Genomic DNA, 27,437 nt, shown 5'->3' on the forward strand with positions numbered 1-27,437 from the left:
CAACAGACAACAATCATGCAGGGAATAGAAAAGCTCTCTGGAGCTCACTAATTCTTGATGAGTGCACTGGAATTGTTTGCAAAGACCTCAGTTGCTGCTTCTCTCCCCTAGTTGTGAAGAGACCAGGTAATGTATCACTTATTATGGTGACAAAACCTGAAGAAAAGAATGATGTTTTGGCATGAAAATATAGGGTCATATGCTACATGTGCATGCTAAAGCACAGAAGCATTTTTTGTGGTAATAAGCAGCAAAGTAGAAAGCTCTAGGTGAAGAACACCAATAGACTGTTTAAAAACTTTTATTAGCCATTGCACTCCAATGACTATTGGCTACCATCATACAGTTTCTAGGTTTTCTTAATTCATTCAGTACTTGCTTTGTTAAAAATGTATTCTCTCAATAAAAGTTCACTGGAAATGAATAATACCTATTTTTCACTCAGTTTTAATCTCAGTTATGCTGAGCTTTATCAGTACTGCACCTTCACAAAGTTCAGCTAAGCAACAGTGAGAATGAGACTATAGGAGCCTAACTTTGCTTCAAAACTCTGTTTAAATGTGTTCAGATTCTATGTTTATGAACATTTTAAAAAAATAGATGAGATATTGACCCTATAAATAAATATATTGCAAATTATTCACATATCACTAATTCATTTCTACAGTTAATTTACACATAGTCAAGTTAATTTACTGATATTTTTTCCACCTTTTTACCTTACCTTGTTTACATCATCAATATATAAATTCATTATATAAATGAGATAGTTTGCTGATGAGATCGATGTGTTTTACTGTGTTTTGCAGATGATTTAAGTGTATATGTGATTCCACCAAAACTTTCATAATATCAATATGGACAGTTTTGCATTAGGACTTATCTAGCAAGACAAATGAGCACACTGTTATAAATATACCTGTAATGTGTCTGAATCCCTCATTATAATTTATCCAGTACACATCTGAAATTGCACTGTATTCATCATTTTAATATACTTTCTGTATTACCCAGGTTTGCATCAGAAAGGTAAATCAAAACAGATTTCAGATATTTCATTCATAAATGAATTAAAATGATGCTTTCACTTACTATAGAAATTACTACTTATTTCATTGGATGTGAAACATACATGATAGATGAATGAGGTGGGGAAGATGAGTGGACATAGGGTAATATGGTCTCAGCCTCTCCTCTTCAGGAATATTCTTTCTGCCATTCCTTCCAGTCAAAACATTTTAGAAAATGACTAACTACTCCTCTACCTCTTCTATCATTCTTTACTCACTTTGTCGTTCTCATACTGTAAGGGTTGGTATATACTCCTAAAGGATAGCTTTTTAAAGACACTGGTAAGTCTTTCTGATTGGTACTTTGCAGGTCAGGAGGGGATTTTCTAAATAAGGCTGAAACTGGTGATGGTTTGACAACTATTTTACCTTCCCAACTTCTTTATATAAGTAAAAGACATTTTAACTAGCAGAACATGTGGTTACTGTTCAGGCTAAAGACTGAAGGGCTACACCTCAGGTTAAATTATACTGGGAAAACGGGGTTCCTGAAGTCCTTTACTTACAAAATTGTCCTTTTGACATTCCCTTTTCTCCTCATGGAATAGAGGGTCAGCACATCTGAAGTTGTCTGCCTTGGGTGTTAGTTTGTACGTTTGGAATAGGAGAACAGAAAAAGCAGGACAAGTAGTGTTTCCAGTCTGGAGTCAGTACAAATACCCTGTCACTTACATGATTTCCCGTACCTTTCCTTATTCACGTGAATGTTTTAATCAACCAGAATGTTATTTCAGCTAGATTAGCAATGTTATTGCCCTCTAGTGGACTTATTTATTTGCAATCGTATAAATTATCCTGAAAACATTTTGAAAAACATATGCTCTGTAACACAGAAAAGTGAGTCTGAACAAGAAAATATCCCTTATTGAAAAATATCCCATGAGTGACTTTTTGCAAGGTATGTGTTGGGGATTATAAAATGTAAATTTTATTGGAAGACAGGAAACTTCTTAGAATCATAGAATCATAGAATCACTGAGGTTCAAAAAGATGTTTAAGATCATCGAGTCCAACCATCGACCACTAAACCATGTCCCTAAGTGCCTCATCTACACATCTTTTAAATACCTCCAGGGATGGGGACTCAACCACTTCCCTGGGCAGCCTGGTCCAATGTTTCACCACTCTTTCAGTAAAGAAATTTTTCCTTACATCCAATCTAAACCTCCCCTGCCGCAACTTGAGGCCATTTCCTCTCGTCCTATCGCTTGTTACTTGGGAGAAGACCAACACCCACCTCGCTACAACCTCCTTTCAGGGAGTTGTAGAGAGCGATGAGGTCTCCCCTCAGCCTCCTCTTCTCCAGGCTAAACAGTCCCAGTTCCCTCAGCCGCTCCTCATAAGACTTGTTCTCCAGACCCTTCACCAGCCTCGTTGCCCTCCTCTGGACACGCTCTAACACCTCGATGTCCTTCTTGTAGTGAGGGGCCCAAAACTGAACACAGTATTCGAGGTGCGGCCTCACCAGGGCCGAGTACAGGGGCACCATCACTTCCCTACTCCTACTGGCCACACTATTTCTGATACAGGCCAGGATGCCATTGGCCTTTTTGGCCACCTGGGCACACTGCTGGCTCATGTTCAGCCAGCTGTCGACCAACACCCCCAGGTCCTTTTCCGCCAGGCAGCTTTCCAGCCACTCTTCCCCAAGCCTGTAGCGCTGCATGGGGTTGTTGTGGCCCAAGTGCAGGACCCGGCAACTCATACAGTTGGCCTCGGCCCATCGATCCAGCCTGTCCAGGTCCCTCTGCAGAGCCTTCCTACCCTCGAGCAGATCAGCACTCCCGCCCAACTTGGTGTCGTCTGAAAACTTACTGAGGGTGCACTCGATCCCCTCCTCCAGATCATTGATGAAGATATTAAACAAGACCGGCCCCAATACTGAGCCCTGGGGAACACCGCTCGTGACCGGCTGCCAGCTGGATTGAACTCCATTCACCACAACTCTCTGGGCCTGGCTGTCCAGCCAGTTTTTGACCCAGCGCAGGGTCCACCTGTCTAAGCCGTGAGCCGCCAGCTTCTCGAGGAGAATGCTGTGGGAGGCGGTGTCAAAGGCCTTACTGAAGTCCAGGTAGACCACATCCACAGACCTTTCCCTCATCCACTAGGCGGGTCACCTGGTCATAGAAGGAGATCAGGTTGGTCAAGCAGGACCTGCCTCTCATGAACCCATGCTGGCTGGGCCTGATCCCCTGGTTGTCCCGCTCATGTCTGAACCGCTCCATAATCTTCCCCAGCACCGAGGTCAGGCTGACAAGCCTGTAGTTCCCCGGATCCTCCTTCCGGCCCTTCTTGTAGATGGGCGTCACATTGGCAAGCCTCCAGTCGTCCAGGACCTCCCCCGTTAACCAGGACTGCTGATAAATGATGGGAGAGTGGCTTGGCGAGCTCCTCCGCCAGCTCCCTCAGCACTCTCGGGTGGATCCCATCCGGCCCCATGGACTGGTGAGCATCCAGGTGGCGTAGCAGGTCGTTGACTGCTTCCTCTTGGATTATGGGGGGTTCATCCTGCTCGCCGTCCCTGTCTTCCAGCTCGTGGGGCTGAGTACCCTGAGGATAACTGGTCTGCCTGTTAAAGACTGAGGCAAAGAAGGCATTGAGTACCTCAGCCTTTTCCTCATCCTTGGTGACAATGTTCCCCCCCGGCATCCAATAAAGGATGGAGATTCTCCTTGGCTCTCTTCCTGTCATTAATATATTTGTAAAAACTTTTTTTGTTGTCTTTAACGACAGTGGCCAGATTGCGTTCTAGCTGGGCTTTTGCCTTTCTCATTTCTTCTCTGCACGACCTAACGAGATCCCTGTACTCTTCTTGAGTCACCTGCCCCTTCTGCCACAAGCGGTAAACTCTCCTTTTTTTCCTGAGTCCCAGCAAGAGCTCCCCGTTCAGCCAGGCCGGTCGTCTTCCCCGCCTGTTCTTCTTACGGCGTATGGGGACAGCCTGCTCCTGCGCCTTTCAGACTTCCTTCTTGAAGAACGTCCAGCCTTCCTGGACCCCTTTGCCCTTCAGGACTGTCTCCCAAGGGACTCTCTCAACCAGTGCCCTGAACAGGCCAAAGTCCGCCCTCCGGAAGTCCATGGTTGCGGTTTTGCTGCCCCCCCCTCCTTACTTCACCAAGAAGCGAGAATTCTACCATTTCATGGTCGCTAAGCCCAAGACGGCCTCCGACCACCACATCTCCCACCAGTCCTTCTCTGTTTGTAAACAGCAGGTTGAGCGAGGCACCTCCCCTGGTAGGCTCACTTACCAGCTGTGTCAGGAAGTTGTCTTCCACACACTCCAGGAACCTCCTAGACTGCTTCCTCTCTGCCGTGTTGTATTTCCAGCAGACGTCCGGGAAGTTGAAGTCCCCCACGAGAACAAGGGCTAGCGATTGAGAGACTTCTGCCAGCCACTTGTAGAACGCTTCATCCGCCCCTTCATCCTGGTTGGGTGGTCTATAACAGACTCCCAGCAGGATATCTGCCTCGTTGGCCTTCCCCCTCATCCTTACCCATAAACACTCAACCGTATCATCATCACAATCGTTGAGCTCTATACAATCAAAACACTCCCTAACATACAGAGCCACCCCACCGCCTCTCCTTCCTCGCCTGTCCCTTCAGAAGAGTCTATAGCCATCCATTGCAGCATTCCAGTCGTGAGTCACTCCACCATGTTTCTGTGATGGCGACTAAGTCATATCTCTCCCGCTGCACAATGGCCTCCAGCTCCTCCTGTTTGCCGCCCATGCTGCGTGCATTGGTGTAGATGCACTTGAGCTGGGCTATTGATTTCACCCCTGGCATTGGCATGCTACCCCTAGGCTCATCTCTAGTGAGCCTGGTTTTATCCCCTTCCCCCTTCAAACCTAGTTTAAAGCCCTCTCAATGAGCCCTGCCAATTCATGAGCAATGATCCTTTTCCCCCTGTGAGACAGCTGGACTCCATCTGTTGCCAGCAGGCCCGGTGCCGTGTAAACCTCCCCATGATCCCGAAAGCCAAAATTCTGCCGATGGCACCAGCCCCTGAGCCACGTGTTGATCAGGTGTGTTTTCCTGTTCCTTTCAGTATCCTTCCCTGCCACTGTAGGGATTGAGGAAAACACTACCTGATTCTTGTATTATATTAAACAATGAGTAAAGTCTGTTGCAACAAAGGTTCAAAATCTACCTAGCAGTGGCACCAACCAAGTATAGCATGACCGCCTAAGGCCCAAACCATACAATCAGACTGAGCGGGTGACTGTCATTTCAGCGCTGCAGTATGTGTATTAATCAGTCTCAATCGCTCTCAGCAATTATTCATGTTTTATTGTAGCTTCCATGCTTGGTTAAATTTCTGCAATTAGTCAGCATGTCAAACTCGCACGGCTTCTGTTGGGGACAGAGAGCAAATCTTGGATAATGGTCTATCAAAAAAGAAGGAAGGGCAAGCACTGGAAGGCAACAAAAGAAAATATTGTTAGAAGTGTGTTACAGAATTATCAGGGCATGCACAGAATATAACAGGTTTTTGAATGACATTATAAAGATTGGAATTTAAGGTACCAATCTAATAAAGATAGTTAAGGTGAGTAAAATGTAGATAGATTTTAAAAAGAACCCACTAGACTAAGTACTTACCTCATTGACTTCTAAAAGCATTGTTTAATGAACCTCACTTGCCATTGTAAATCACACTGAGCATCAATCGGCATAGTTAGACCCTTCAAATGTGTGTAAATGTGGCCTTTATATCTAAAATGAATTATATTTTCTATATTTTAATTTGGAACAGGAATCAGTGAAAGTCTCTTTGGGATAAGATGTGTCTGAATTTTTATGAAATATGGATTAATGGGAGTAAAACATGGCTTCACAAATATCACAAATTTACATGTTGCAGCAATTCTCATATTAACATAATTTGGTCATTTAATCTGTTTTAAACATCCAGCGGGTATTGTTTTAATATTTGGAGTCCATCAATAAGACTTATTTCACACAATAAGGACCAACATAAATATTTATTAAATGACTCATTATTTTTCTAAACCATTTCTTAGCGCATAGTGGGCTTGAAAGCTTGACTGAGAGAGACTGATTACTGTAAATTCCATTGCTTATGCTTTGAAGTGAATGGGATTACTTTGGATTTACACTGTCAGGGCCCTGCGTGCATTAATAGGCTTTACCTACCCTAAGCAGCCTCACCTGGACCTTCACCCACCCGCTCTGCCTGTGGGCACAAGGGTTTCATTCAAGCTCGTGCCTGGACACCCAGACCTGCCCTGAGTTATGTTGTAGGTGTCCCTGAGCCCAGACCTGTCTCTGGCTGTCCTGGTTTGTGGGGTTCCTGGATAGACCTTGCACCTATGCTGTAGTAGCCTTGTTTCCAGCTCTGTCTCCTGTTACTCCTCAGGGGATCCCTGGGCTCACCCCAGACTTGACTTATTATCTCACCTTATCTGGGACTTTCGATGGACCCTATCCCTCTCCTCACTCTGGCCTGATGCAGCAGGGCTGTGCGTTTCTCAGAGAGGGCATCGCCCTGTCCGTGCTCTACCTGCTCTCAGATCTTTGCTCATCCTCTTCAGTGGACCAGTCGGGCTCTTGCTGCTCCCTGGCAAACAGGTGAATTAAATGAGAATTTTTCCCTAACAAATTTACATCCAGTATCAGCAAATTAGGCACAAATTTATATTTGCTTGAATTTTACGAATCATGTTTAATGTTACGGAGTTTTAAGGGCAGACAGGACTTCTAGACATCACTCATAAAGAATTAGAGATAAATATTTCTACAACTTATTTCTTGCATTATTATGAATATTTTCTAATCTGGTATTATTCTGCTTCTGTCATACACAAGCCTAATACATTCATAAGAATCACCTTTCACTTAATAAACACATTTCAGAGATTTTAAACAATTTTTAACAATGGCATTTAAGTGCTATGTTGTATCTACAGCTTAAAATTTGTTTTCAGATTGCATAATTTGCCAACTATATTCTCACAGCAACCGTAGATTAAGGCAAAAAATACACTGCGATCCCCAAGTAAAGTCAAAAGGACTGTGAAAGAAGAGGCTTCCACAGCTGAAATCAAAATCAGGCAAACACAAATCATCCTCGGACTATCTGGTGCCTACCTGGGAGTTAATGTCTGGGGGTGGGGATGTGCACAACATTAACCTGGTGGTGAAAGTGGGGGCAGATACTGTATGTCTTAAAATTCCTTGGAGAAGAAAGCAAGGAAATGGAATCTGGCAAGAGGGTGCTTTGCCTCTGCCATAATAAAAAAATCAATCAGTTCAAGTGCTCCACAATACAGGTATCACCATACTACACTTGGCGATCATATACATGGCTTCTAAGAGTGAGCAAGGTGAGCGGTGAGATCTGTGTCAGTCATGCACACAGTTTCATCCCTGTACTATTCCTGGGGTCAGACCAACTATAAAACACTCTATATGCAGCCGTTGAAAGCAAGCAAGCATTTAGGTGGTCATAATTAACTGTGATCCAGCACTACGTTATATCAAAAAATGTCACTAGGGTGGATTCCTGATATTAAGGAATCAATTTGCCATTCTCACTGAGTTTGAATTGTACTTATCTTGTTAAGAATTTCATAAAATTCTATGAAATTATAGGATTGACTCTATGAATAAGATTGACAGAATCCAAATTTACAGCAATATTTGTGAATAAGAATCTAGGACTAGTTTTTTGAGATCTTGAGATTGCCCACTTTAACTGAAAATTTATTGCAGGCACTTCCCATTAGATCTGTGGTTTTATATTAATTAACCTGATATTTAAATTCTCTAGGAAGAAATATATACATCTATCTCATAGCAAGATTCCACTTTTTTATACTTTCATGGATTTTAACTTATTTCCAGCATAAGAAACAAAGTCATTTTTATTTGGGTATGTTAAGTAATGCCGATGCAGAGTTTGCATGATCTCAGTGGGCTACATTAACATTCTTTGTTCCTCTGCATAGTTGGTATATTAGTGTAATTGAAAGAGAAACACTTTTTTCATTAGTTGACCTATCTTCTTTTCCCTTCCCAAAAATGCAGACGAAGTTTGCCATGTTGCATTAAACTGTATGTATTCTTTCATTTTAATACACAGGCAACATGCTCCTCTGCCTGGTGTTACCCTTTCTACATCTTTTTATACTTACAATCTCACTCTTTCCCCTACCTCTTAAAACATCCTTATTAACTCAAGGCCATAGCTGGTATATACTTGATACTTTGAAGAATAAAAATATGTACTGCTCAAGTAATTGTCCAATAAATTTATCTTAAAAGAAGGGGCACAGGAGATAAAACTTCAAAATAAGCAAAGTATAAAGGCAAATATTCAGTACACTGGGTGAACTCATATCCCTGGATTGTAATTATATGACAGACCTCCCCTTGAATTTCAGCAGACCCAGGATTTCACCATTTTTCTTATAAGGAGTCAAAAACTGTCTTCTGCACTACCTGAAAATCAGACTAGGAGGGCAACAACAGTTCATTTGTTAGTAGGGCAGGGAGGTGACTGGATCCAAAGATATATTTTCTTTTATCTTGGTTTTGTTTAACATTTTCCTAGTAATTTTGTCCTTGCTGTTTCAACATATTCCTGGCAATTTCTGGACTAAAGATTTTTTCTCCCAATTCAGTCAAGCAGTAATAAAGTCTCATAGTTCCACTTCCTGATCTCATCCTATTACTTCATTATTTCTTCATTCCATTGTTCCAATCATTATGTTCTCAGATGGTATCATTTTTCCTGCTTTCTCTTAGGTGCACTGATATCTCATCCTTACCACATAGAATCAATATCTTGTCTACAACTGAAAAGGATATTCCCCCATTCAGCTTGACTCATCATTTTTTTATCACTCATTTTCTATTTTCCTGTTGTTTTTGTATTTTTCTGCTCTGCCCTTTCTGTATTATGGAGCAATATGAAAGTGGCCTTCAAATGGATGTCACAAACACAACCTACCACTCCGAACAGGGAAGAGATTGCTTCTTCTGTTCACCACAAAAGTGAAAATGTCTCCCAAAGAATGGGGGAACAGGCAGAGGCATTAACAGGAAATGGTGAAAGACAGTGATGCCTGAGAAGGATGATACTCTTCAGGGACATATCAGAAATTGTAAGGTCATGTTCTACCTCTCTGCTGCTTCCCTGTCTTATGATTTTTTTCCCCCACTTTACACTTTTGTTTTCCTTCCTCTTTTCTCTATTATCTTATAGATAATTTGAGCTCTGTAGGTAACTGATCATATTTTCTACAAGCAAAAGGAGAAATAGCCTGAAGGGTAGACTTAGTTTTACCTATGACCTACTTATAGGAAAGCAATGCAGACTTTGTGTAGTTGGAAAAACTTTAAAATTTACAACCTACTATTAGCGAAACTCTTCTTGGAGCATTCTATTATAGTATGCAGGAGTCCTACATGCAATTAGATGTAAAGTAAAATTATCAGAAGTACCTGAAAGTAGAGGAAGCCAAAGTTTCAAATTGGTCTAGTGCACAACTAATTATATAATTCATCAGAGTCCATATGGAGGCAGCAGTGAAAAAGGATAGCAACACAGCTGAAAAAGAAAAAAAAAAAAAAAAAGATTTTGTGTAATGACTACATTTTTAAAGAACTAATTGTTCATTTATCTTCATCTTAACTGTTGGTGGCCCAGATGTGAGAGATGCAGGATGACCAGAGTTACTTTCATTTCTTTAATCTTTATGTCATAAAAATCACAGAGCAAATTCATTTTCACCAACTTGGTGCAGTGGTATATATGGTTTTAAGATGAGACTTCTGAGGAGACTGTGTAAATGGAAAGGAGACCCAAAGATTCTGGCCCTTCACATGCACTCGTCAGAGGGTTGTTCCCCACTTGGAGCAGTATGAAGTGGGAACAATTGCAAATTCTTTGAGTAAAATGAATGAATATGGTAAGAGAACAGAAATATATGGGGGGGGGGGGGGAATTATCTTCCCTCTCCCTCCAAGGAAATTACAAGTAAAAGACTTTGACTGAGGGCCACAGGAATAAAGTCTCTGGAGCTGCTTCAGCTTAATTCCAGAGAATAGCTCAAAGGAGGAGAGATGGTACTAAAGAACGGCATTAGTATCCTCACACACTTTAAAAGGGGAGATCTGGTTCCTAGTACATTTTATTTGTTTGTTTTCCATTTACCTGCAGCTGATGAGGTTTCCAATTGCAATGTATTTGAATTGCCATGACTAGTTTTGTTTACAGGTACAAAACTCATCTTCTTTAAACATTCTCCAGCATTTCCTTTAAATGAAATACTTATTAAAAATAGCTAACTAACCAAATAAGTACAATCCTGCACTCTAATTCTAGTTCACTAGAATAGTCATAGACAAACACAACCAAGAAATACAATGCTGAAGTGAATTCATTAAAGAAATTAAATGAGTATTTACAGAAATCATTCCCTGTATTCACTAGATTACCTTAATGAAAATTACTTGCGTAAAGAGTAGGTTACTCAACACAAGGTCACACCCTTGCATGCCTCACTTTATTTGTTGTTCTAAACAGTATTGGTGTCTTATTTTGCTTTTCTACGCCATACTGTCTATTGCTCTACTCATGTGAAAGGTTTCTAGCCATACGGGCCATGAGTTCTTTATAAGGCACTACAAGCTCAGAGCTGCCATTTCTTCTTCTTCCTGTCTTCATTACTGAAACAAAGTCAGTGGTCTTCCTGGCTGTAGACATTTAGGCCGAATAAGCCACAGCTTATTACAGCAAACAGCAAGCAGAAGAATGATATGGTGAGCAGTATCACTGCTCATCTAGAAATGACCCCTTTACAGCTGCATTAATAACAGTGTGGTCTTCAATAATGTGGATCAAGGTTCAAAAGTTATCCCATTCTTGCATTTTTCCTCCTCCAAAGGGCAAGTGGCATCTATTTCTGGGGAAGAAAAAAAAAAAAGGCTAGAAGAGGCTATCTGTGTTCATGTACCAGAAACACTTTATCTTACCTATTTATCTTATTCGCCTACCAATATAGGGAAAACGATCTAGAAAATAAGCTGTAGTGGTCAGTATCTTTAACAATTCAGGATCATCATGTTCATGTTTTGAGAAGGGCCACAAGATTCCTTAAAAGATGGCTACAGTCTGATTATTGGCATCTGCATAGGGTCCAGACAAACTTTACCCTGTTCGCATCTGTAAAGGCAAGTTTAGAGACTATACTGGTAATTATTATGAGGAGTTATGGGTTTCTGAAAATGAGATCACTTCCCAAAGCTCTACATACTGTAATTACATCACAATCATATTATTGTCATCATGTTCTCAGAATGGCAAGCTCATACCATTCCACGCAAGTACATTTTTAATCATTAAATGAAAAGCTTTTAGTTCCAAGAGCTAAGGAAAAATATATCATCTGTCAGCAAAAACGAAGGGAGAGAATACTAGTGTTTCAAAGAGTAGTCCCGTTAGTCAGTACACTAACGTGTTCCACAAAAGCCCACAAAACTTGCCATTCTGTAAGGATCTTTCCAAACAAAAAATGAAACAAGAAAAATGGATGTCATGGTTTAACCTCAGTCGGCAAATGAGCACCACACAGCAGCTCGCTCACTCTCCCCTACCCGGTGGGATGGGGGAGAGACTTGGAAGAGTAGAAGTGAAAAAACTCATGGGTTGAGATAAGAACAGTTTAATAATTGAAATAAAATAAAATATAATAATAATAATTAATAAAAGAATATCAAAGCAAGTGGTGCACAATGCAATTGCTCACCACCCACCAACCAATGCCCAGCCAGTCCCCAAGCAGTGGCCCCCCCAGGCCAGCTTTCCCCAGTTTATGTACTGAGCATGACGTCACATGGTATGGAATATCCCTTTGGCCAGTTGGGGTCAGCTGTCCTGGCTGTGCCCCCTCCCAGCTTCTTGTGCACCTGCAGCCTTCTCAGTCAGTAGAGCATGGGAAGCTGAAAAGTCCTTGACTAGTGTAAGCACTCCTTAGCAACAACTAAAATATTGGTGTGTTATCAACATTATTCTCATACTAAATCTGAAACACATCACTGTACCAGCTACTAGGAAGAAAATTAACTCTATCCCAGCCAAAACCAGGACAATGGAGAAACTTATCTTTAACAAATATATTTAATGTATGAACTGGAGAAAAGGAAATATTTCTCTGTCCTATATTCCTTCTCAAGGAGTGGAACAAGTAAAAAATTCTTCCTATGAAAAAAGAAGTTCTATACACACTTAAAACCAAATATAAATTTGCTATTTTTTATTGTTGATTGCATTGTTTAGCTATAATTCATTAAAAAGATAATTCAATGCATCAGTCATTTGGTCAATCTAATCAGCTTTGAGGCAGGACTAACTTGAAACATTCTTATTTTTAGAACTTCCATGGCCTTCCTAAGTAGCCTCTTCCAATGTTTACATATTATTACAGCAAGGAAAAAAAATATGTCTAAACTAAATGTCTTCATTTTAAGTTAAGTCAAATTTATCCCACAGTGATGGGGGATAAATGTGTTCTTTTCATACCTGTACAGTTTCATAGCTATCATTACCATGTCCTCTGCACTGTCTTCCTTTCTAGGCTATACAAATCCAATTTTTAGTCCAAGCCAAAAGCTTTTCTCATACGCTTTTAAATCTCTGATCACTTTGTTGCTCCTTTCTGTTTGTTTTCTCTTGGAGAGTGGTGCCCAAACCTAAACTTCTAGCTGAAGCCTTGCCAAGACTTAGGAAGGAAGAAAAAATATCACTCAGAGCTGTCAATTTTCCATGATCCATTCCGAGAATGACATTTACCTTTTTTGGCAACATTTTATAATCCTTAATTCAGATTATGGCACATCTATACTTTTCTGTAGACTGTCTTGCATTGCTCTTCCTCCTTTGGCATTTGCCTATATAACATCTTTCCCAAGCATGGTACTTGTATTTGTCATCATTAAATTTAATCAGATTTGGGATCTTTTCTCTGACATACATTGATCTCCAGAATACTTTCAAACTCCACAAATATTGTGCCATTTGTAAATTGCATAGCTACGCCCTTCATTTCATTGTTTAAATCATTAATGAAAATATGGAATAGACCTTTGGAGAAGCCTTTTCCCTGAATGGGTCAGCTGGGAGAGAAATGCACCACCTTTCCAGTTTGACACAAAACTATTGAAAACTGAACTTTGTCAATATTTTTTCAACCTCTTCTGGTAATTACTTCTAGACTGTGTAAAATCAACATGATAGTATACTGTTAAGGAGCTGGGTTTCTAAAAAACTGTATATTGAGAAAGGAACTTTTTTCATCACCTAGTCATGCATTGTCCCACATTTTCAGAATTAAATCCCTGCTGCCCTCCATGAAAAACATATACTAAACTGATTGGTGAATGTACCAAGTAAAATGGAAATATTTGTTTCATCATGGCAACAAAGTGCTTTGGTGGGGAACAGAGCATTAAGCTAAAACATATAGAGCAAACAGTTACATAAATTTGGGACCTGAACCATCAAATCTTGAAAATGCAAAATGTGAACTTTTTTGATCCTATGGGAAGGTAGGAAAATGGAGATTCCCAGGTGCCAGTTCAATACCATGACGCCAAATGTATTGTATGAAGTACTGTCAAGTAACCTGAAATTCCTGAGTGCTGGAAAAGTATGTATCCAGTGATACTACTTTAAAGAAAAAAGTTAAGAATATGTGGCATGTGTTGGCAAACCGTGTTACCTATATTGTTATGACTTTAAAGGGAAAAAGTTAGTAAGAATCCAAGGAACTGTATAGCATGATTAGGAAAAAGGTTTAAATTTTATTAAGTATTTGTAAAATGCCATAATGAAAAAGCACCTTTAATACATACCAGAACCACTTTTGAATACTGAAGTAATCTTGTTAGACTGAAGACCTAAGTTCCATAGACTTTGCATTTACCTGAAATTCATATTATAAAAATTAAATGATATTTAGTTTCCAAAGTTATTAGTGCTTCTCTTGTCACATATACATTAATCTGTTCTCTTATGCATTAGCAAAGGATTTGGTTGTACTGTGCTACAGGAAATTATTTAGGTCAAATATAGATTTCCTGAGAGAGGTCCTTTGGTAGTAAAAGTGAGTCCCACTGAAAACAGTGAAAGAATCAGTCTACAGCATATCAACCTGAATCCTCACCTGAATGCTGGAAATGCATCTATCTGCTCTACACTTTTTTAGAGCTGAATTTTTAAGCAAATGATTTTTAATTCACAGGTTATTTGCAGAAGACTTACTGGAAATTTCCAAGTTTTGTATGAACCTGCATAGCTTCATAAGCTTCATATGATCATACGCGTACAGATGTATTTGAATTCCTTATCTAAATGTAAAATTAGCTATTTTCTTTTGACTATTGATCACTTACGTGGTTTAAATATAATTTTTTTCTCCGTGGATATTTAGATTTTCAACCCATAAATTTTGGTTTTTGACTGTTCCTATGATAACGTTTGCTCAGAACTACATTGTCTAAGGAAGAAAAACAACTACGAAGCTTAGTTAGACACTTAAACACTACAACTATATATATCTTAACATCACGTAAGCAAAAAATGAAGCACAAACAGCACAAAAATAAATAAATTTCCAACTAAATTATTTTATGAACTCCAGTCTCAAAGTTGTAATGATAATTAAAGAGTAGACAAGCTTATTTATTTGGTTAATAAAAAATGGTAAATTTACAGATTTTATGTTCTAGACTGAAAAGTTAGAGCTGGTAAAATGGAACTTACTCAAATAATTAATGAGAAAATTTATTTTACTTGATCTAATCTCTGTTATCTCTGTTAGTCCATATGCATAGATATGTTCTTATAAGCATACCATGCATATGTTTCACACTCATTTTGTTCAATACTAAACATGGATGAACAACATGTATTTGAAGATAAGTACCTGCATAGGCTTGGGAAAAGCAAGAAGCTTCTGTCTCAGAACTCCACCTCTCACTCTACTTTCTGGCAGCTTTCTGGATAGTTGTAATGAAAAACTAGACATTATATTCTCTTTATTAAGATAATCTGGAACCCTCCCTCCCTCTCACACACACGCGCGTGTGTGCATGCACACATATACACACTCTCACAGAACAGCAACCTTAGTATGTGTGTTACAATGAAAAAACCCACATATTTCTAATGATGCTGTTGTCATCCTCTGTCCTCCAGAAATTTTACTCATCCTGACAAACACGGGAAAGTTCTAACAAAACATGAGAAACTTCCTAAAAGGTACAAATGTTTGCATCTGCCTTTGGGTCAGTGAGAGCTGAAGGTCTGAAAGTCTACTAAAGGCCCCTCACCTCATAAAGCCCGCTCACTATATGAAGAAGGCGATTTTTCACTATGAATGGCTGGATACAGTAGCAACGGTAATAATACTAAATAATATGAACAGTAAGAAAGGCTTTCAGAGCAGTTAATAAGTTGGGCAAATGCAGTATCAATCAATTAATGTAAACCCTGTGTAAGCTGCAGGTGATGACTAAGCAACTTAATAAACAGCAGTAAATGCACTTTTAAAATAATTATCTATATTAGCAAGTCTCTTTCTAATTCTCCTATTTTTCCCTTCTTTCATTTTTATTCCATCCTTTCCACCCCAGGACAATGAAATAGATTAAGTATAAGCCTAGTGTTTTTAAATATGCCTGTGGGATAGGTTTGTCCAGTTCCCATAAAAATTAATGAGAACTAGGTGTTCAAATCTGTTAGGTTGAGTTGACAATTCAACCTGAAAGTATGAGCACTATTTGGAAGCCTCTCTCAAGCTAAAGGTCTAAGCATAATTCTGCCTCTTCTTCAGTTATGCATGAGTAAGAACATATGCTTAGGATGTGTACTGGGACCCCCCTTAATGATATGGAAATATTGTATAGCCAGTTCTTGTGCTTTTATAAAGTGCCTTGCAATACAGAAGTCAGAAGAAAATAAAATTGAGAAGACCAGAAAAATCCCAGAAGGAAGACAGAGGAAAAGATATAAAAACCTGTATGTCTTAGATTAAGGAAGATTAAAAAATATATGAATTTAAAAATACATAAATAGTCGCTTTCTTGAAGAAAGATAATTGAAAACATTACAAGGACCAGGATTGTGTTTGTGCTCACACATTGTACAGAGCAAAATTGGAGGGGGGGATATGTGTGTGTGTTGCAAAAATCTTCAGTAGTTTTTGTGTCTTTTCTGCACCTGAGTTATACAGGTCACATCAAACTGAACCAGTAAGACTTTATAAAAGTCCACACCATAATCTAAATACTTTCTATGTGTTCCTTCCAGAATACAGACACAAAACTGGACTGCTTATCTCACTCTCTTGCCAACGTCACTGTTACCAGTAGCCATGTATAAACAGACTTGTCAAGGCTAATAACCTTCAGTTCTGCCTCACCAGTTTATCTTCCCATCTTTTTCCTTTACCATAACTTTGCCTGATACAGCACTAGAAATATAATGAATTTAAATCTATTTTTGTAGCTCTATACACACCTACAATACAATCATATATACAGATAGGTTTGAAGTGTACCTCTTTATATGAGGTCCTTCCCTCCAGAAATGTTACAGTAATACTGTGGCAGACCATCAGAAATTTCCTCCTCTTCCCAACAATCACATCTACACCAGCATCTTCACCCTTTTTCACAATTTTATGCAATTTTTTTAAATTGCTGTTGCTAAGGTCGTGACTGCCACTGGAATAGCAAAGAACAGCCATGATGGCCTGTTGATTGATTGACTGATGAAAAAGTTAACAGGGTAAATTCAGTTTAGGCTTAATTACTTTAATCATTTCCTATCCTCTCCTTCCAGAACAAATAAAAATTAAAAACCACCTGTAAGAGTAAGAGGAGAGTGTTCACATTGCTCTAACTGAGAAGTAATCTGTGTTAAAAACAGGGGAATTGAACATTGCTTAGTCAGAGGAGCTTGGGCAAATGAAAACTGAGTCAGGTCCAAACTTATATTCCCCAAAGATAGGTAAAATCATCTATATAGTGCAACTAGATCCTGTAAGTGTGCAATGCATTTTCAGATAGTGTAGCCCTGGTAAACATCTGCCCTACTATTCTAAAGAATTCATTTTCTGAATCTTTCCTTCCCTTCACCTTCCCAACTTTTTTCACTTTGGGATTAAGTGGGTTTATAAAAACACACCCACACTTCAATATTCCCGCACTTAAAAGCTGCATTTCTAAAATTGTTAAATGTTGCTTATTGGACCATCAGCATTCAAGTTAAAAAGTTGAAATTGCAAATGGTACTTTAATACTAGTCTCATGAGCATTATTTTATAGTGGTCTTTGACCTGACCACTATTTCCCAAATGACAAAAATTTAACCAATTACAGCAAAAGGATGCTTTACATGGAAGTAAAGGTTGCCAATAAAAGGGGAAGACAAACAGGTTATAGATGGAGGAGTATAGACACAGAGAAATTGAATCCTCTGTGTGTGATTTTTCCTCTGTCATTTGAATACCTGTTTCTATTGGATAGGTACCTGTTACTTTGGGTGTACCTGTATTGAAGAATGGAGTAATATGTAAGCTTAACCTTGAGCGAACCCTCCTGTTTCTTGCAGGCTGGCCTCTTCAGATACATTTTCAACCGTGCCCTTTTAAAACACATTTTCTATTGTTAACACTGCTCTCTCTTTACAAGCAGTGTGCAGTTTTTTCTTCTCTAAGCTCTCAGCTCTTATTAATCCAAAATCTCATATATGAATGTTATGAACTAAAATGATCTTAAGGAGTCATATGTGTCCGATGCTTTCAAGGGAAGTAACTCCAGTTCTTGGGCTACCGAAGCAGGAGAACTGCTTTTTAGAACCTAAAATTTAATTGATGCAAAAGCAAATAAGTAAAGAAATTATGCTGTGATAATAAAGATATCCTTGAACGTATATGCCAAGTATAATAATTTTATCTTGACTCTGCAGAACAATAGCTCTAAGAGGTGCAGTGATTTCATTAATGACACTGGTAACTAACTCTGAAACTCACCAATTATATTTAAATGTTAGCATTCCTATCTATTTTACTGCTACTCATTTTGCCAGGTGTATGGAATCTATCTATGAAATTCCACAGTCTTAGGTTTACTCTTCAAGTGCCAAATGCAATGCTATTTCTCCCAAACTCCAATTACCAAGACTCATCTTTCCCCAGGTAACACTTCCAACCTTCATTTGTGCTGTAAACATATGGAAAAAAATGTACTAAATAGTCTGTTGAAAGCTGAAAATGGACAATATAAAATTAATTTCTGTGGACAATAAAATAAATGACACAGGTCGTAAGTACAGTTAATTTGGGGAGGTTAATTAATAGAGTAATTTAAAAAAGGTCTATTTTAACCATGTTGATGTGGACTTTCCAGCCAGGTTAGAGCAACACAAAACCTGTGATAATTACCTTCCATTTAAGATTCAACTTGATAGGGAGTTATGGAGACCTTTGTGTTTATATTATAGAAGTCACCTAGTAACTAGACCTTTGCACCCTTTTGAAACGTAGTATTTATGACAGACAACTGTTTCTTTCTTTCTTGACCAAACCCTTCAATATTTCTAAGAGGACTTCGTTACTTTTCAAGCCATTTGGCTATGCCAGAGTATTCTCTCAGAACTCCTCATGTCTTCCTCCTCAAATCTGTCACTCACTTGTCACTACCCTGCATTATTTAGTTCTGTTTCGTGTATTGTGTTCTTCTCTTAGCTGTTACCAATATAAATCTTATACACAGGACACCCTGTAAAAATGAAGGAGATAATATCCAACACAAATTGTTAAGATCTTACAACAATCACTGGACTACCATTCTGATACTACTGTAAACTCAGTGAATAATCACCAGCACAGTCCAAAGAACAGCTGGACCACTTGTAAGCCTTTGGCTGTAATGAACCCTTTACTTTGAGATATGAGTTGGGAAATTGCTGACAGACTTGGTGCTTGAATGGGCCTTTCTTGCTCTGCAGACTGAGCCAAAAATCAGAAAGCATGGAGAGAATGCATCAGAAGTGGGAGAGAAAACAGAAGCATGACAATTGTCATAAAGTAGAGAAAATAAAGTTTGATATGAACAGTTACACAGAGTAAATAAGTAAGGACTTGGCTGCTTCAGTGCATTTCTTGGATCTATTATTCGCTAACCCAATATTAAGTCATGTTTGTAGAAATGTTCTTATGAAAATGTTATTATCAAAAAAGATTTATTATTATTATTGTGTACTTAGAATCATAGCATCATAGAATAGTTTGGGTTGGAAGGGACCTCTAAAGGTCATCTAGTCCAACCCCCCTGCTGTGGGCAGGGACAGCTTCAACTAAATCAGTTTGCTCAGAGCCCCATCCAACCTGACCTTGAATGTTTCCAGGCATGGGGCATCCACCACCTCTCTGGGAAACCTGTGCCAGTGTTTCACCACCCTCAGTGCAAAAAATTTCTTCCTTATATCTAGTCTAAATCTACCCCCCTGTAGTTTAAAGCCATTCTGTCTTGTCCTGTCGCAACAGGCCCTGCTAAAAAGTTTGCCCCCATCTTTTTTATAAGCCCCCTTGAAGGACTGATAGGCTGCAAGAAGGTCTCCCCGAAGCCTTCTCTTCTCTAGGCTGAACAACCCCAACTCTCTCAGCCTTTCTTCATAGGAGAGGTGTTCCATCCCCCTGATCATTTCCGTGGCCCTCCTCTGGATCCGCTCCAACAGGTCCGTGTCTTTCCTGTGCTGAGGGCTCCAGAGCTGGACACAGTACTCCAGGTGGGGTCTCACCAGAGCAGAGTAGAGGGGCAGAATCAGCTCCCTCGACCTGCTGGCCACGCTGCTTTTGATGCAGCCCAGGATACAATTGGCCTTCTGGGCTGTGAGCGCACATTGCTGGCTCATGTCCAGCTTTTCATCCACCAGTACCCCCAAGTCCTTCTCGGCAGGGCTGCTCTCAATCCCTTCATCCCCCAGCCTGTATTGATACTGGGGGTTGCCCCGACCCAGGTGCAGGACCTTGCGCTTGGCCTTGTTAAACCTCATGAGGTTCACACGGGCCCACTTCTCAAGCTTGTCCAGGTCCCTCTGGATGGCATCCCATCCCTCAGGCATGTCGACCGCACCACTCAGCTTGGTGTCATCTGCAAACTTGCTGAGGGTGCACTCAATCCCACTGTCTATGTCATTGATGAAGACATTAAACAGTACCGGTCCCAATACGGACCCCTGCGGGACACCACTCATCACCCATCTCCATCTGGACATTGAGCCGTTGACCACTACTCTCTGGATGCAACTATCTAACCCATTCCTCACCCATTGGACAGTCCACCCATCAAATCCATACCTCTCCAGTTTAGAGAGAAGGATGTTGTGGGGGACGGTGTCAAAGGCCTTACAGAGGTCCAGATAGACAACATCTGTAGCCCTTCCCATGTCCACTGCTGTAGTCACTCCATCACAGAAGGCCTCTAGGTTAGGCAGGCAGGACTTGCCCTTGGTGAAGCCATGATGGCTGTCTCAAATCACCTCCCTGTCCTCCATGGGCCTTAGCATAGCTTCCAGGAGGATCTGCTCCATGATCTTCCCAGGCACAGACACGAGACTGGCTGGCCTGTAGTTCCCCGGGTCTTCCTTTTTCCCCTTTTTAAAAATGGGGGTTATGTTTCCCCTTTTCCAGTCAGTGGGAACTTCACCGGACTGCCACGACTTCTCAAATACGATGGATAGTGGCTCAGCAACTTCATCCGCCAGTTCCCTCAGGACCCGCAGATGGATCTCATCGGGTCCCATGGACTTGTGCACCTTCAGGTGCCTTAGATGGTCTCGAACCTGATGTTCTCCCACAGTGGGCAGCTCTTCATTCTCCCAGTCCCTGCCTTTGCCTTCTGCTGCTTGGGCGGTGAGGCTTGAGCACTTGCCAGTGAAGACTGAGCCAAAAAGGTTGTTGAAAACCTCCACCTTCTCCATATCCATATCCTGGGTAACCAAGTCTCCCGTTTCCTTCCGGAGAGGGCCCACATTTTCCCTCGTCTTCCTTTTATCCCCAACATACCTATAGAAGCTTTTCTTGTTGCCCTTGACATCCCTGGCCAGATTTAATTCAATCAGGGCTTTAGCTTTCCTAACCTGATCCCTGGCTGCTCGGACAATTCCTCTGTATTCCTCCCAGGCTACCTGTCCTTGCTTCCACCCTCTGTAGGCTTCCTTTTTGTGTTGGAGTTTGTCCAGAGGCTCCTTGTTCATCCATGCAGGCCTCCTGGCGTTTTTGCCTGACTTCCTCTTGGTTGGGATGCATCGCTCCTGAGCTTGGAGGAGGTGATCCTTGACTATTACCCAGCTTTCTTGGGCCCCTCTGCCCTCCAGGGCTTTGCCCCATGGCACTCTGCCAAGCACATCCCTGAAGAGGCCAAAGTCTGCTCTCCTGAAGCCCAGGGTAGTGAGCTTGCTGTGCGCCCTCTGAGGTGCCCTAAGGATCTTGAACTCCACCATTTCGTGGTCACTGCAGCCCAGGCTGCCCTTGAGCTTCGCATTCCCCACCAGCCCCTCCTTGTTGGTGAGAACAAGGTCCAGCATAGCACCTCTCCTCATTGGCTCCTCTACCACTTGGAGAAGGAAGTTATCGTCAACGCATTCCAGGAACTTCCCAGATTGCTTATGCCCTGCCGTGTTGTCCCTCCAACAGATGTCGGGGTGGTTGAAGTCCCCCATGAGGACCAGGGCTTGTGAGCGTGAGGCTGCTCCTAGCTGTCTGTAGAGGGCCCCATCCGCTCGGTCTTCCTGGTCAGGTGGCCTGTAGCAGACCCCCACCGTAATGTCACCTGTCCCTGCCTTCCCTTTAATTCTGACCCATAAGCTCTCGGTCAGCTCCTCATCCATCCCCAGGCAGAGCTCCATGCACTCCAGCTGGTCATTGACATAGAGGGCGACACCCTCTCCTTGTCTTCCCTGCCTGTCCTTCCTAAAGAGCCTGTATCCCTCCATCCCAACACTCCAGTCATAGGAGCCATCCCACCACGTCTCCGTGATGCCAATAAGGTCGTAGCCCTGCAGGCGTGCGCATGTCTCTAACTCCTCTTGTTTTTTCCCCATGCTACATGCATTTGCATAGAGGCATTTACGTTGGGCCCCCAGTGAAGCTGTCTTTACTGGCTGGAGTTCCTTTGTGCTGCTCTTCAGGCGCTTTTGACGTTTTTCTTCCAGGAGCCATTTCTATTTCACACTGTATGTTCTTTCTCTTTAAAATGTATTTCTCTCAGTCTTCAGCTACAGAATTATATTTTCTATACCTATTTCTCTTGGCCACTTCTCCTGCCTTCAAGAGATTAGGAGATACCTGCTCTACTTGCTGAAATGGGCATTGTCACCACTAAGACCAAAATAACTGAAGGCCTGAGAAACGCCTCACAGAAGAGATTGTACCCTCAAAATATCTCCCTGAGACAGAGAAATCATATTGCAGACTAGGAAATAATGCTTGGGTTAGATTAACTTGATTTGTAACTCCCTGAACAAGCACCAGAGTAACCTAACCTGAGTTGCCTATGCTTTGTGCAGACAGTTGGACCTGATGACTTAGAAAGGTCTCGTTGACCCTACATTATCCTATGGTATTATGACTCTATGAATTAGAAATGCAATTTATAACTTTGTATTTTTTAAAATTTTTACACTTTCAGACTTTCTTCCTGACTTCACTGGCTCTTGGTGAAAAATTGCAACCAAATATGAACCAAAATATCCTGAAATATTACTGACTTTTATGACTCTAGAAATTTTTCTTCTGATCCTACAACAATTATGTGTGAGGTTTTACACTGTCATTTATCTTATCTTTACTTAGGTTCTTTGCAAAACCATTGGTGGAGCTGTAAGACAACACAGTAAAGTGCACTGGCAGTGTAAGTCAGTTCTACTTCCTGAACAGATAGCCTTAAGCCTACAGTGAACCTTGTGTAAATAAAGAACCATAGATACCTGAACACAGGCAGTATGAGTGTGATCCTGGCAGGAATACATATTCAATGCAGTATTCCCTCCTACACTGTTAAACTTGTTTGTTGCCTTCATGTCCTGTAGGACCTTTCAAATAGTCAGAATTCATACGGACACATCTATGAAAATCTTGTTCCACGAGTGAAAGGCCAGGTGTGTAGAACATCTTTTCCAAAACAGAATTAAGTATACCAGTGTGAGATAAATATAGATGTGCGAGATATGTGATATCTACCCTCAATCTTTGCAGTTTATTATATCTTGTAATGAAGCACTCTTCTCTTTAAAAGTTCCAGCTGGTACTATCAGCAGCTAAGCAACACAAAATGCAGAAAGGACATCATGTAATATTTTTATTTTTTAGTTATCATATGAATTTCTATTCAGAATTGATCTACAGTAAAGTGGAATATTTTTGCCCTGTGTTCAAAGCTGGACATGGGAATGTTTAACAACGTCTATGTCTGCTTCTAGTAATCATCCATTGTAAACCTGCGACTACAGTCACCCATAAAGTATATATTCTACAGAGTATAAGCAACTCAGCTGGTAAATGGGCTGGTTGGGAACACAGCAGACCGACCCCTTCCTGCCTTTCAAAAAGGCTAAAAATTTTAGAACTAAATGGAAATCTCAGTTTTTCAATTTTGCTTCCCTACAAACCTGCTCACTGTTTATTAATTACTGCTGGTAACTGCCATAGGCAAGAACAGAAAAATCATACCGGTACTTGATAAAGATAAAAATCTGCAAGACACTTATAAAGTATACGACTTGAATCATTCAAGTACTTCAACAAATAGCTCCCATTTCTTTCCAATTGCATTCTGCTGCTTCCTTCCTTCTTGTTTACTTACCCTTTCATCTTTGTTGCTTTTTTCTGTCTTTTCTTTAATCTTTCTCATAATCCCATACACACATATCTACAAACAGCCCTATGTATGGAGTTTTAAATTCTTTTCTATTTCTCTTTACCTTCTTACATGTCCCATGAGGCTCTGACCCTAGTCTTGTATGTTCCTGCCCACAGCTTACTCATAAATATTCAAAGTCCTTTCCCATCATTGCTGGCATTTCTTCCCTCACACAAGCATTCCCGAATTATATTTTTCACTTCAAAGATCTTCTCTGTCCTTCATATGCCTTGTTTCTTCCCCTGGCACACATATTCACACATTGCTACTCTCTTTCCTTACCAATCTCATTCCTTACCTGTGTGGTCTCCCTCTCTCTTTCTCAAACATGCTTACAAATACCCAGGTGCTTTCGTTCTCCACTATTCTATTCATACCATTGTTTTTCTTCTTTCTTCTTCTAATGAATACGGTGTAAAAGAAGGAGGTAGCTGTATTCATGGCCCCGTGCTTTTCACAATAAATAGCCACAGCAGTCCTGACAGGGCAGATAAATGAAATTCCAGTTACAGGAACATATCTATTTCCGTTTCCGGGTATTACACTAATGGCAGACTCTACAAAATACACCATCAAAAATAGAGCTAGTGCTCACTGAGAGTGCAAACAAGAAGGAGGTCCCTTAGGGGAAGAGGAAAACCAAAAGGGACAGTATAAAGTTAGTGAGTGTTTCTTTTACACCAGTTACAGTGATCAATTCATAGAGTAATGAAAGAAATTACTGATATACTAGAAGCAAAAAAGTTTACTAGATCTCATAATACAATCCACTGCCCTAGGAATGGAGAGAGGATAGCTATAATATTCTTGCTTATCAAACCTCTGTATGAAAGAGACTCCACAGTCCCACTAGGTATCTTGTTCCAAATGCTACTACCATCACATTTTAGAAAGTTTTGTCTAACATTGAATCTGAACTTTCTGAATAATTTAGTCAATTCATTTTTTCACTCATCCCAAACCCAGAAAGAATGAAACATCTCTGTCCTTTTCACAGCAACACTTTCCATAGAAAAAGACCATTTACCCTCAGCCTTGTCAGACTAAATAAATAGTGTTCTTTCAACTTTTACACATACGTCTTACTTTCTAAATGTTTTAACATTTTGTTATTTTCCTCTCGACTGTCCTTAGTTTGGTACCACAGTTGGCTTCATCAGTCCCTAGCAGAAAAATAATTTGTCCTGTCAGATGTACTGCACACCTATTAATACACTCCACAATGAGGCTGTCTTGTCTTTTTCTTTAATGGTAGCACGCTGCTGACTCATATTTACTTTATAGTCCATTACAGCCCCCAGATTCTTTTCTGACATGTTGGTGTTTTACCAGTAGCCTTTTTCCTTTTTTATTTTTCTTCCCGAATGTAATTTGTATTTGTCAGTATTAAGTTTCTTCCTGATGGTTCCAAGACGTTTCTTTAATTTGTTACGATCATTTTGACTTCTAATACTGGCCACCAAAGTGCCAACAGGTCTTTCTAGCTTGCTGCCAGCTCTATGTTTCATGATTTCATCATTTGCATCACTAACAATCTGAAGAACAGAAAATGCCTTTAAGATCAAGCAGTTAACATGAAAAAAGTATATCACATAAGGAATTCTGCCTAAATACTGTTACTTTTGGTTAGGCAGAACATGACTTCTCTGCCTTACTCTTAAGATATCAAATGATGGAGAACCTACCACATTCCTACGTCCTGTTACTAGGCATCAAAATTTTATACATCTGTTCTGCACGTGTTTTTATTCTGGCCACTGACCTCAACTATCTGAATAAGGAGATTTCATCTGTCAGGTACGTCTTTTACTTCCAGGCTGTTCTGTATCATGATCAAGTATCTTTGCATCTTTTCTGATAACCAAACAAGTAAAAATAAGATAAATTTTCAAATCTTGGAATTTTTAAATTGCTTCTTTTTTTTTTCAGTAAGCTTGCTTCCCCCCTCTCCCCCCCCCCCCCCCCCCCCCCCAAGATGCATTATTGCACTAGCTTGTGTCACTAATGTGGATCATTCCACCTTCCTTTGACTGGATAACCCTGTTAACATATCAAAGGGCTGCATAAAATGTCCCACTAACCATAAAGTCACTGCAAGTTTATCTGTCATAATCACAAGGCATTTTGAACATCACGATACCCAGCATAAAGTTTGTCTATGCTATAGATATTTCACACATTGTTAATATATGACCTTAAATATATGACCATATATTTGGACGCATTAGAATAGATTTTCAATCAACCCAATAGGCAGATTTTGTCTGGCTTTTTTATATCACTGCTAACTGCACTATCATGATCTCACTTTCTGTGAACTTTGTCAGCAGTGACTTTGGATTTTCTTCCGAGCGGCGGAAAGAACAAATCGCTCCGGCACACCCTAATGACCGCCCGATGATCCCTCCCCATCAAGGGCTGCATTTCGGGCAACTCCATCTCTCCGCCTTAGTCACCGTCCAGCCACTTTAACTTGCCGCTTACACTACGTGCTCTTCTCCCGCCGCGGTCCGTCTCGCTGCGTGCCAAGAGAGATTTCACGGCAGCACGGCCAGCCGGTTGCGCTTGCTCCGCTAAACCGGACCGCACCGGGGCTGGGACGAGCTGCCCGGCCCCTCGGTGGCGGCAGGGGAAGGCCGAGGCTCAGGGACGGCCGAGGCCGAGGGACACCCGCTCCGCCGGGGGCCGACCCGCCCCGCCGGGCACGGCGGCGGCTCCCGCAGACCGCGCTGGGCAGGCGTTTCACGGTCGCTTAACGGCAGCGAGGTGCGCCTCCCCCCGCCCCCCACCCCGGCGCACAGGGCGGGCGGGGAAGCCCGGCCCGGGCGGTGCGTGCGTGCGGTAACCCCCGGGCACACGCACTGCCCCGGCCGCACTCGCGCCCCGCGGGAGCGGGGAAAGACTCGGGGCGTTCACGTCGCGCCGGGCTCTTCTTCGCGAGGAGGGGAGGCCCGCCCTCCCGGAGGACCTGGCACTTGTGCGGCTGCCTCGGTACGTTCGCGTCAGGAAGGGCCGAGCGCTCCTCCGGGGCGGCCGCCCTCCGACAGCCGCTCCCGGCGGCAGCGAGCTGGCAGGCCGGCGAGCGCGCTCGTACGGCGGCGACGCGGCAGGGCCGCCTGGTGGGCCCGTCGCCTTTAAGACGCATACGGGGCGGGGCTATGTAGATTTCGGCTGAACATTCTGGAGTAGAGGGGAGCGGCGGGGGGCGGGGCGAGGTGAGGCGAGGCGCGGCAAGGCAAGGCGCGGCAAGGCGAGGCGCGGAAAGGCAGGGCGCCGAGCCGAGCCGAGCGGAGCCGAGCCGAGCCGAGCCGAGCCGAGCCGAGCCGGCCTTCCCCGGGAGGAGGTGGAGGGGGAGGAGGCAGGGGAGGAGAAGGAGGAGAAGGAGGAGGGAGAGGAGGGAGGACACGGGGA

At 41.7% G+C, this 27,437-nt stretch overlaps 1 protein-coding gene across 4 annotated transcripts; it reads right to left on the reverse strand.

The window, feature by feature from the left end:
* Positions 1–5,348: 5,348 nt before the first annotated feature.
* On the reverse strand, positions 5,349–26,702 carry LOC143157349 (uncharacterized). 4 transcript variants are annotated; one of them, XM_076332175.1, is made up of 9 exons: positions 26,511–26,702; positions 25,789–25,880; positions 24,325–24,504; positions 15,026–15,098; positions 13,953–14,023; positions 10,255–10,356; positions 9,543–9,648; positions 6,598–6,654; positions 5,349–5,488 (listed from the first exon to the last, which is right to left on the reverse strand). In XM_076332175.1, exons 5-9 carry the CDS (start codon positions 14,017–14,019, stop codon positions 5,410–5,412), a joined length of 411 nt encoding a protein of 136 aa, XP_076188290.1. In that variant the 5' UTR covers positions 14,020–14,023; positions 15,026–15,098; positions 24,325–24,504; positions 25,789–25,880; positions 26,511–26,702; the 3' UTR covers positions 5,349–5,409. The 4 variants fall into 4 exon arrangements, 2 of the variants coding, with proteins under 2 accessions (XP_076188290.1, XP_076188289.1); XM_076332174.1 differs by lacking the exon at positions 25,789–25,880; XR_012994765.1 differs by lacking the exons at positions 6,598–6,654; positions 10,255–10,356; positions 13,953–14,023; ... (1 more) ...; positions 24,325–24,504; positions 25,789–25,880.
* Between the last annotated feature and the right edge of the window lie 735 nt (positions 26,703–27,437).

This window comes from Aptenodytes patagonicus, chromosome 2, assembly GCF_965638725.1.
Source record: "Aptenodytes patagonicus chromosome 2, bAptPat1.pri.cur, whole genome shotgun sequence".
Lineage (NCBI taxonomy): Eukaryota > Metazoa > Chordata > Aves > Sphenisciformes > Spheniscidae > Aptenodytes > Aptenodytes patagonicus.

What these genes read in the sequence shown, in the direction of transcription:
- LOC143157349 (XM_076332174.1), bottom strand. Translation starts at nt 14,019, where the DNA reads ATGCAAAGTCTATGGAACTTAGGTCTTCAGTCTAACAAGATTACTTCA. An exon ending in TTGGCTTCCTCTACTTTCAG is followed by an intron (nt 6,655 to 9,542) that starts GTACTTCTGATA and finishes CCTGTTTGCCAG; the next exon opens with GGAGCAGCAAGAGCCCGACT. An exon ending in GAGCAAAGATCTGAGAGCAG is followed by an intron (nt 5,489 to 6,597) that starts GTAGAGCACGGA and finishes GTTGCCTTCCAG; the next exon opens with TGCTTGCCCTTCCTTCTTTT.